The sequence below is a fragment of the Sycon ciliatum genome, chromosome 1 (genome assembly GCF_964019385.1).
Source record: "Sycon ciliatum chromosome 1, ocSycCili1.1, whole genome shotgun sequence".
Classification (NCBI taxonomy): Eukaryota; Metazoa; Porifera; class Calcarea; order Leucosolenida; family Sycettidae; genus Sycon; species Sycon ciliatum.
In genome coordinates, this window is record NC_088643.1 from 69,564,434 (window position 1) to 69,575,748 (window position 11,315).

General features: G+C 47.3%; 1 protein-coding gene across 1 annotated transcript in view; it reads left to right on the forward strand.

Moving 5' to 3' along the window:
• Positions 1 to 1,202: 1,202 nt before the first annotated feature.
• LOC135805136 (uncharacterized) overlaps positions 1,203 to 11,315 on the forward strand; it is an 18,280-nt gene continuing 8,167 nt past the window's right edge. Inside the window, exons 1-5 of the mRNA XM_065319135.1 lie at positions 1,203 to 1,575; positions 6,897 to 6,988; positions 7,986 to 8,304; positions 9,596 to 10,629; positions 10,804 to 11,062. Coding sequence (XP_065175207.1) covers positions 1,524 to 1,575; positions 6,897 to 6,988; positions 7,986 to 8,304; positions 9,596 to 10,629; positions 10,804 to 11,062 — 1,756 coding nt within the window. The 5' untranslated portion in view covers positions 1,203 to 1,523. The remainder of the gene's footprint in view (positions 1,576 to 6,896; positions 6,989 to 7,985; positions 8,305 to 9,595; positions 10,630 to 10,803; positions 11,063 to 11,315) is intronic.

An 11,315-nucleotide genomic window follows, 5' to 3' on the forward strand; every position in this document is an offset into this window, starting at 1 on the left:
CTCTTGCTTTGCATGCCTGTCAGTGTATCCATGTGTGTGTGTGTGTGTGTGTGTGGGTGCGCGTGCGTGTGTGGGTTTTTCTTCCTTATCAGTACGAGTATGACAATGTTGACATGCGGTGGCTGGTAGCACGAAAACTGACGAAGTCAAACACGGCCATCATCATCATTGCTCCTATGTAGCCAAAAAGTTGGTGTAGTGGCGAACTCAGTTGTCCTGATCTTAAAACACGCTGATGAATGCACATCCAATACAGCAATTGTTTTTTCCTGGTCGTCCCTCGACCTGGCATTCTCCATAAGCAGTTGCTGATTACCGGTAGAGTGTCCTCCATTACTGTCTTTGCAAGAGTTACACAAGAAGTAAGATCAAGATGATCCTCACCACAAGAAGATCAAGAAGCTGAATACATGTACCTAATTGTCCAGAAAGACAGAATATGAGGTATACTAGTATGTGCCGCAGCAGATGAAGAACTGCACAGCGCAGCAACCAAGTGGGAAGCAGAAGAAGATTGCGCAAGTAGGTCGATCAGAGTATTTATCCATGACAAAGGAAATAATATACGTTGTGCAGAACATGAGGCATACACACTGGCATGGAAGAGATGATGAGTTGCACCCAGGGCCAGTACTAGAATAGCTAGCACCACCAGTCATGTAGAGGTACGTGCATAGAGCTGGGTACATTAGTCATTACCATCAGCATCAGCCCTATCAATCATCAAACTCCAGCTATACCTTGCACCCCAACAAACTAAGTAAGTTGATAGTGTTCGGAATCATCTTCGTGTTTCCGCCTTTACTGGTGCTGCCACAAATGAGCTGAACAAGTTGGTTAGTTAGTTCGATACGTACTGGGGTGACAGGGGATGATCATGACTTTTCTCTTCGCCAACGAAGCGATGGAACAATATTCGTGTACTTCGAAGTATTTGCATCAGGAGCGAAGTTCTCGAGTCGTGTGTCCGTCATCCACTGGTTCAGTCGTTCTCCATCGTAGGGAAAACGATAACAACTCAAAGACGATCCAGGTGTGGGAACATCCGATCGCGAGCAGCCCTTTGGTATTCTCAAACTACAGTATGCAAAATGGAACTGCTTTCGAAAAACACTGTTTCCTTCCAGTGCAGTCTTCTTTTTTTGCCACCCAAGCTCCGTTTCAAGTCCGGTGTCGCGGTGATCGGTGGTGAACTCGATGATCTTTGGCCCGAATCCTCATAGGCCGCACGGTATGACTCATTGGAAAGTCCTCTATACTGTGAACCAGGGAGTCGGTATTTTACGACTCCCTGCTGTGAACTGCATGCATGACTGGTGGCACTGGTGCAGGCACACCTGATGCCTGCTTTTCTAGTACATACCGCGCGCGTGTGTCTTATCTTGTATTTTTGCCAAAGAAATGTTTTGAAGGTGTTGTCGTTTTATGATGTTCTTAGTGCAGGAACTATACTCCCAACTCATGTGTCCTTTCTTGTTGCTGTGAGGAATTGGAGCCAGTGCGATCCGTTCGGCTGACGGGACATGGCTACTTCCATGCACTATGGCCCGGCGAATGGTGACAGGCGCTTTACGGGTATGTGATATTCCCTAAGTAAAGGCGTAAACTACAATCATCATGATGACTTTGCCCGAATTATGTGAATTAGGGCATAGCGTCTTAGTGTTATGTTTTCTCGTCGTGCGGAGATTCCATGAGGTCAACACGGACCAGAATGGGCGAAAGCGTAGCCAGACTCGGCTGGAATAAATTGATCATGTTTTCCGCCGAAGTGTGGTGGTTTATGATCGTTGCCGAGCTAAGCATGAGTGTTGTGAAGCTTACACAATTTGAAGGAATTGAAGATCGTTGGAAAGTTGAACTAGTGGTGAAACAAATGTCAAAACCTAGTATTAAACCGAATATTCTTTGGCTTATCGAACGAACGTACGAATATTCTTTAATTTCTTTTGGTAACAGAGATGCCATCACATGCCCTCCTCTCAGTCATTTGATGGATATTGTCATTATTATTAGGTATGACAAACGGTAGTGCCACATCAAATGCACTGCCACGTAAGGCTACTTCGAAGTTCATACAATATGTGCAACATTGGCAGTCCAGTATGCACATGCATGAGAAAACATGGAGCACAAAGTCACAGGCAGGCTGTACGCACTGCACTGTATTGTGTTCGGCGTGCTTGTATACATGCACTGCATTCGAAGTGATGTAACGGATACTCGAATGGGACTTAAAGAATATTCGAATGTGACAAACCGAACGGATATTCGAATATTCGTTTCACCACTATAATGGAAACGTTGGAAAAATGAGTCACTCGACCAACTTTCCAGGCTGTAACTCACTGAAGACTGTAAATGACTACCGAAACCTCTTTCGGTTTCAGTATAATAAATATTATTGAAATTAGAATGGGATGAACTTCAAATTCAAGGGAAACGGTCAGGGAGGCGAACTGCCAGAAAAGCGAATTTTGGCCACGCAGTGCCTTTCTGGGTTCGGCCTTGTCCCATAGCTAGCTCAGTTGAGCATTGTTCATGACAAGCAAGGTCCGAGTCCTGGTGCATGGTGGGGTTGGTATTTTTTAGGGCTGAGTCGGGTAGCATTTTCTTCCGGCATCGGGTTCGGGTAGTTTTCCACGGGTAGCACGGGTACCCGATTGCAAGAGTACATGAAAACCAGAGTGTGCAGCTCGAATGGGTTGCTGTCACGGCGAAATTCCGTGATTACATCATTTTAGTGATATAGTGCGTACAAGCAGGTCTCTTTCTGCACAACTGCAGCTCAGTTGTACGCACTACGCCATTTCCCGCCTCAGATCTGCACCAAAATGATGTAATCACGGAATTCCGCTGTGACAGACACCCATATCAGAGAAGCCCCCAAGCTGCACACTCTGGTTTTCATGTACTCTTGCCGATTGGGTAATGTTTCCCTGGTAACACCACAACGCACCCCTTCCCTTACACACTGGGTAGACATGCGGAGTAGTACATGAATTTGTACATGTGCACTGTACAGGATGTCGTCTGCGACTTCGGGTACTATTCTGTACCTGTTTACTCGAGGTCCTCACGGGTAGCACGGGTACCCGACTACCCGTGCACACCACTAGTATTTTCCGCTTTCTGGCTTTTTTGTACACAACACGAGAAAAAATTTGGACTCGTCTTTACCAAGAGTAGATGAGCAAGAGTGTGCAACTCCGCATCTCTTCCGCACAATCGGCAGATACGATACCCCGGCCCACGGCGGAATTTTTTTGTTGAAGTCACCTTTTTTCACAAAACGAGACGTATGTTGTATACCGGGCACGCGCATTTTGCCGCAGAGCAGTGTGAGAGCACATGCTGGGCACTGGCCTTGTCTGTCCCCCTGGAAAATCACGGGACTAAATTCAGAAATTTGCGCAAGAAATTGCGGGCGAAAAGAGTGAAAAACGTGGGCCAGATATAGTAAATTTGCGGAAAATGCTGTATCTTGCAACGATAGTTATGGACCACAAAAGCGTGAAAGGATGATGTAGCAAGGAATTTCGAAGCGCGAAGAACAGTGCGGTGTAAAACTTCGTCCCTGGGGACAAAGGTTCACAGCCACGCGCTTCGCATACACCAAGTCCACGTAGCTAAGCTCACAGAACACACCAAGCATGAAAGTCTGTACAGGGTGGGTCATGGCATGGGCTCACGGATTCACTGAAAATTGAGGCAAAATGAAGAAAATTGCACGTTTTCCGCGGAAAATGCTAGATTCGCGGAAAATCACGGAATTTGTCGCAGGCACGGAATCGCGATTTTCCAAGGAGATAGCCTTGTAATTTAGTAAAGCCCGGCCGAGTGCACGAGGCAAAACTTCCCAAAAAACTCGCAGCTCGTGCGTTGTACGGCATGAGTCGCATGACTCTGATTTTCAGAAAACATTACGGCAACAAAAAATTCCACCGTGGGCCAACCCATCCACGAGTTGCACAATCTTGTTCATCTACTCTTGTCTTTACTCATTAATTGAGGGATTGGAAAAGTTAATCTTCTTTACGGTTTCCTTTCTTCAAATCGCTCAACCGAGTATTGTCACTTCTCCTCGTCTCGTGCTTTGCGGTCTGATTTGCGATTCCTTGGTGAAAATGGAACCCGCTATTACTGATGCTATCAGCGAGGCTGTTTCCCCGGGCGATTGCCCCGTTCTCTGCTCGATTGGATCACTTCAAGGAGTGCTTCCAGGAGCTCTACACTAATGGTCATTGGCAGTTTGGACCAGATGCTTAAGTTTGTGTACAAAAATGACTTTAAAAATTTCACGGTTCGCGTGAGACTCGGCCAAAGGCCCAGTTTTCCGCATCCGCAGGAACGCCACCACCCTCTTGGATCAAGGCGCAGATGCAGCTCCTAAGCGGTGGGAGGTGAGTAGATCAGACCCACCACAAAGTGGTCAAAGACCGAAATCCCATTCACTGCATCCATGTTTCCCTCGTGCCAGGCCACGAGTTCCCAATTAACTGTGGGTCGCAGCACGGCTGGAAAAAATCCTTCCGCTTTCAAGCAGGACTTGAACCTAGTACCCTCTGTTTCTCAATCATGGTCTTAGACCATCCCACTATGCCTGTCTTTTAAAATTGACAAAAAATATTGCGACAGAGCTTTCGGCAGAGCATCTGCGCCTTGATCCTAGAGGGTGGTGGCGTTCCCGCGGCGGATGCGGAAAACTCGGCTTCCAGCCGAGTCTCACGCGATCCGTGAACTTTATTTTATTTATTTTTCGGCCCTACTCCAATTTTTCATCCTCAACCCGTCACCACCATGCGCTCTTTACCGAACCAAAGCACGAAGCATAACACAGCAAGGACACTTCCATTAACAGATAATTTGTTAAGTCTCTAGACAGCTGTTTCGCTCCTTTCAGCTCATCAGTAGAGGATGGTAATGATTTTTTTCTTGCAAATAATGATTTTATTCTTGCAAGCAACACAAGCCTCTTGTACAGGCAAACAGAATACAATTCATGGTGCAATGGTGAAGGATTAGAACACAACACCAAAAAATGAAAACAATTGTATCCTAAGCAGTGCCATTTGGTAGAGGAAAGAGTCGAAACTCCCTAATCCGCTTTTGACATACAAAATCAATGTAAAAAACTGAAAAACTAAAAAACTAAAACATGCCGGGAAAATACATGGGCACTGGATAATAATGATGACAATGGAGTGTAAAGGAATGATCATTCTTATAGTTATACAGCAGAAATGGCGCAAGGGTGCGCTTTCCGCATAGAAATTTTGGCATATGCAAGTTGCTAAGTGTGAGAATAGTGGGAAGAGCTATTGTACGCGCCAATTGGTAGAGGCGTAAAGAAATTATCAGTCAACGGAAGTGTCCTTGCTGTGCTGGTATATTATGCTTCGTGCTTTGCTTCAGCTAAGGGCCAGGTTCCACTGGGGCTCCCCTGCTCGTCATCCGCGGCTTGAAACGTCATCATTACCATAGTGACCGCGGCTCGAGGTGGAGCAGCGAGGCCGCGGCTCACCGCAAGCTTTCCTACGATTCTTGATCCAAAACTGCGAGTCGCGGTCGCGGCTTGACCTGTCTCCCGTACTTTGCATTGTTTTGTACGCGAGAATTTTGAAATTCAAATTTTATTTCGTTGCGAAGGCCAGAACATGAGGATTTTTTTATTTCCCGCGTGCGCGCGCAGGCAGGTAAAACATCATCGAAAAACGTGGAGCACGACCGCGGTACCGCGGATGGCGAGAGTCAGTGGAACCGCGCTGCTCCGCTGCATTCAGCCAAGTGCCGCGGAGCCGCAGTGGAACCAGGCCCTAAGAGTGCATGGTGGGGACGGGTTGAGGATGTAAATTTTAAAATTGGTCGACTTTAATGTACTCTTGATGGATTTGAAGGCAATTCGCTGTTATATTTCGCTCTACGCTTCTCACACAGCCCCCACTTCATGGCACTATGTACCATTGCTAATGAAAGGCTGAACTAACTTGAATTAAACAGGCGGCGTGGAGACAAGAAACCTAATATCGATAGAAATAAAGTGAACACATTCATACCACGACACCAGAAGAACAATATGAAGGGATTTTAACGTCGTTCTCATGTGACAATCATCAGAAATCTTCGTCACACTGAGAGTTGCACTAGGAGAAAAGAAAAAAAATGTATGGCCATAAAGTGAATAGTATTGGATCTAGAACTACCACGAGAAACACTGAAATCCTAAAAATAGCACTATTGAAGGTGTGATTGAGGCAAGAATTTGTAGCAGCTCTTACACTCTCTCACTTAGCATTATTACCCACATGCTCATATCCATAGCATTCTCACCTGCACCTCTCCACTCCACACATGCTTATTCACTTAATTGCCATAATATATTTCCTTTTCTACTATAGTCCATTTCAAAACTATAGACGCGTAGGGCTTTTGAAATATTTCAAATTTGGCTGGAACTTTTTGAGAATAGTTTTCGGAATATTGCTCAGGTCCGCTCCACAATTACTCTCATATAGTTTCTAAACGATTGGATAACAGACGCCCAATTTGGAAAAAATTATGCACAAAGTGATCACAGATTTTATGTGGTATAGATGCTGGCATAACGGTTTTTGCCTAGGTACGCGTCTATAGTTTTGAAATGGACTGTAGTCCAACTCTCAGTGTGACGAAGATTTCTGATGATTGTCACATGAAAACGACGTTAAAATCCCTTCATATTGTTCTTCTGGTGTCTAATATCATTAGACTGGGATGGAGAGGCAAAGATTAAAGTATTTATAGAAAGGACTTCTTGGTCGCGAGGTCCATCGGTTGTGGCAAGTTGAGACTCAGATTGTTCCTGTATGCGTGTGTGTGTATGTATGTGTGTGTGTGTGTTTATTGTCTTAAAACAGCCTGCCCACTACCACCAGGTCGTACTCACACAGCATTTCTTGTTCATGCGTCCGCTGACACGACATGGGTCGTGGGGAAGCTTGTACCGCAGGTCAGTCTCGTAGTGCTCTCATGTCTGCTGTGAGCTCATCGCACATAACGGGCAGAGCAAAGTATCAGCTTTGGGTCTGTGTTCCTATTCCTTAAGGCCCTGCATATGTGCAGTCTGGATCGCAGCCACGCTGAGGCTGGTATGATTCATGCAACTGCTCCATGCCATACTGCACATGAAATACTAGTGCGTGGGATGACGGTGCTGTGATGCATGACACAATTAATAGAAATGGTGTAGACAACAAAAAACTGATAATACAAAAGCAAGTGGTTTGAATTGTTTCTGTGCCCAACGCATTCCCACCATCAGGGTAAAAGCTAAAAATTAACAAGTTGCCGGAGGATAATACGATCCCCCCTCCTCCTTCAGCCTGTTTATTTTGATTATGAAGTTGTTGCAATATGTGCCAAGTCACCTATCTATCATAATGTCTATTGCGTTCATTTGTTGCTGCTTTGGTTCTCACTGTCTGGTGTGTCCGTGTTTGTGCATGCGTGTCCATGTGTGTGTGTGTGTGTGTGTGTGTGTGTGTGTGTGTGTGTGTGTGTGTGTGTGTGTGTGTGTGTGTGTACATGTGTGTGCACGTGTGTACATGTGTGTACATGTGTGTACATGTGTGTACATGTGTGTACATGTGTGTGCATGTGTGTGCATGTGTGTGTGTGTGTGTGTGTGTGTGTGTGTGTGTGTGTGTGTGTGTGTGTGTGTGCGTGTGTGTGCATGCGTGTGCATGCGTGTGTGTGTGTGGTGGTGGTAGTGGTGTGTGTGTGCATGTGTGTGCATGCATGTGTGTGCATGTGCATGTGTGTGCATGCATGTGTGTGTGTGTGTGCATGTGCATGTGTGTGTGTGTGTGTGTGTGCATGTGTGTGCATGTGTGTGCATGCATGTGTGTGCATGCATGTGCATGTGTGTGCATGTACATGTGTGTGTGTCCATGTTTGTGTGCACGGTGTGTTCTTTTCTTCTGTTTGTGGTGTGTCTGCGTGGCCAGCTGGAGGAGCGTGGTCTGCGCGTGTTCTTGATGCACCGTGACCGTGATCCGAGCTGGAGTGACGACCGCAACCTTGACCATGCGCTGATGTGCAGTAGCGTGGTAGTGCCCATCATCACGCCCTACTTCCTCAGCAGTCGCACCTGCAGCATTGTCAGCCATCATGCCCGGCAGAAACACGCACAGGGCCGGGTTTGTCTCGCGACAGTCAAGCTGGCTAAGTGCGACACACCCGAGCCTTTGCGTGGTCTGCCGAAGCTGAACTTGTTTGAAGATAAAGTGCGACCTTTCTTCTTCGACCTCCTGTACCAAATGATCAGTAAGTCAAGCGAAAAGAATGCCCATGCTGGGCAAGTGCTACCGACTTTGGGCATGAGCTTATGCGCCGATCGAGATATGCATCGATAGAAGCACAGCACAGACTGCTAATACATCTGTACATTTAATTTAGCCCGCAAAGAATGAAAGTGAACTATAAGGAGTATTAAAAACGACTCAAGTAAGCCCGCGGGCTGTACACTGACCATACGATTTTCCTCTCCCTGGCTAAAATCAAGGTGGGGCGCTCTCGCGTTACTTTACGGTATACCGTAAAAGCCCGTGTATAGGCCCCAGGCGTATAGAATAGCAGCGTCGATTTCCTGGGCGTATACAAGGGCACGGGCGTTATTTTGGAACCGGGCGTATACTTGGAATAGGGATAGCAGTAAGTATTGGGTGTCAGTACCTGTACATGCACTGGTGTTGCCGGTATACCTGGGCGTATAAGTACATGGGCATGGACGCTATTTTGAAACAAAAGTTTTGACTTCCCCTGACCGGGCATGTACACGGAGGGTGGGCGTAATTTCGAGTGGGCGTATACGGGGGCTTTTACGGTATGAGTTTTCCCTGATGATTGCGCAAGCGTGAAACTCAAGTCGCAACAAGAAAACTTTGTTCCACCTTTTTATCGGGACGCTCTTCCCTTTAGGGTAGTATTGAGTGCTGTGTGAGCAGAAGGCTAGCCCTACTGTGTGATGTAGTATACAATCGGTTGCTGGTTGTGCTATAGATTGGAAGGCTAATTTCTGTGTACGAACTAGGGTGTGTTTGGTTGGTATGATCTAGAATAAGATCATCAAACAGCTGGTGCACATGGAGCAGCCTCATGTCAGCCAAACGGTACTCCAGAAACAGAGCACTTTTTTTGTGAAAAGTGTGCCAAACTTGGTGCATTCTTCATAATGTGTGTGGGTCACCATTGTCACTTTGTACGGTACAACGAGTCCAACCCAAAAGCGCATGCACGTGATCATTTGGGACCAAAGTCGATGTTCCCGCCAGGTTTCACTGTGAAAAAGTGAAACTGCTCGGTCTACTCCGGCCTCAAGCCGGAGCAAGCAGAACATGTTCTGGCCGACCCAGAACAGGTGCAGTCCCAACCAAACGCGCCCTAAGATGTTGCGACATCGGCCTTAAATTGGCGAAGAAACTAATTTCTGTGTGTTTGTGTATTATCGTGTTTGCATTTGTGTGTGCATCTGTGTATATGTGTGGGTGTGGGTATTTACCCGTGCGTATGTGTATGCACGTGCATATGTGCATGTGCCGATTGTTTTGACCTACAGAGGATGGATGTGAACACCTGAGTGGACGAACATGCAGAGACTATGATGATTCGCCTAATGCCAAGCGGCCTTACCTGGTTTCGCCGCCCTCGATTGACTCCAACGCAAGTCAGCATTCATCGCCATACGAGCTTAGCTCGCCAATCGGTGGAATTCAGGGTTTCCAGTCTAATGAGGACTCTCCATTGGAAGGTGGAGTTGAGCAGCAGTCTCCAGATGCTCAGCAGGCGCAAGCACAACAAGATGTCCAATGCATGCCAGCTGAGGCAGATCCCACTGCTTCTGCTGCTGCTAGGGGCTTTACGTCGCCAGTTGTCGACCCTGGATTTGTAGTTTGCAAGCTGTCATCGGCCAGTGCTGACAGCCACATATCGCATGCTGAGTCATCGTGCCTGCCCGATACGCCTACTTCACCCCGCACCCATGCCGACGATCAGCCAGTGCATCTGTGCGGTGAACAGCTCTGCGGCGCTGGTTCATCGCCCCTGTCCAGTCCCCAACATCAGCAAGCGTCGACTTCGCCAAGTGGTCGACAACGGCGCCCTTCTGAGAGTGTCGGCGAGACCAGTGAAGTGCGCGAGCTGTGTGACGATGCTCCGTTCGATCGCCTTTCTCCACGTCCAGCTGGTAACTACTCTGATGGTGATTCTTCACCAACGCCCTGGCTGGATGACACTGACGACGATGAAAATGCCAACCCTAAGCGTGACTATGGCCTGCCTGATTTCCGTTACGGTTCTCCAACCTATGATGAGTATCATGGCTTTAGTGCCTCGCCACCGACACATCAGCAGGAGCAACGCCCGTCCGATAATAGCAACCAAAGAAGTAGCCATGGCGATTGTGGTGCTACGGACGGCGGCAACGGGGCTGCAGGCCGGAGCAATGGGCTGCGCTTCACACCACCGACTGATCGGCCTCACCCAGTTAGAAAGGAGAGATCGTTGAGTCGGCACAGCAGTGGTGAGATCGATGATGAAGAGGAGGAGGGAGAGTACCGCGATGACTCTCAGGCCTCCCAGGCTACTCAACCGGTAGGTTAAAACAAAAGTCAGTATTGTGCATTTGTGAAGTAGGCATGCATTAGCTTTTCTGTGTGAGCGTGTATATGTGTGCGTTGGATGTGTTTATTCTGTTGAACACTTCCCATTCCTAATACTAGTACGTGTTGCTTGTACATCTCTATGCTTACTTGACTCTACCTCTAGGAAAACACGGCAGGTAACGCAGCGACGATCAAGAACTTTTACAACCAGCTGCCGGAGGCGGGAAAGGGGGCGCGCTACAGCAGCCCAATCTTTCACATGCGCAACATCAACAACTGGATCAAAAGCATCCTGATCAAGAAGTCAGTGTCGCTGGTGCCGGGCTCTAGCAAAGGCATGCACGTGCTGGACCTGTGCTGTGGCAAGGGTGGCGATCTGTTGAAGTGGAAGGAAGGTCGCGTCGGACATCTGGTTGGCGCAGGTTAGTTCTATGAAGGACGCACTGAGCAGACACCTACCTGTGCAACACCCACCGGCGAATCATTGACTCACTCTTTCAAAGAGAAACATGCTTGTTTTCCTACCTATTCGGAATACAACAAACTAGTGAAGGTTTTCTACCTAGATGTACACCGGTTTTGGTTTTAATTTTCAATGGGCTGTTTCTGCTTTCCCTGCAGCTATAACAATAGTTATTAGCAAGAGTCCATAAACAAGAGTATGCAACTGTGATC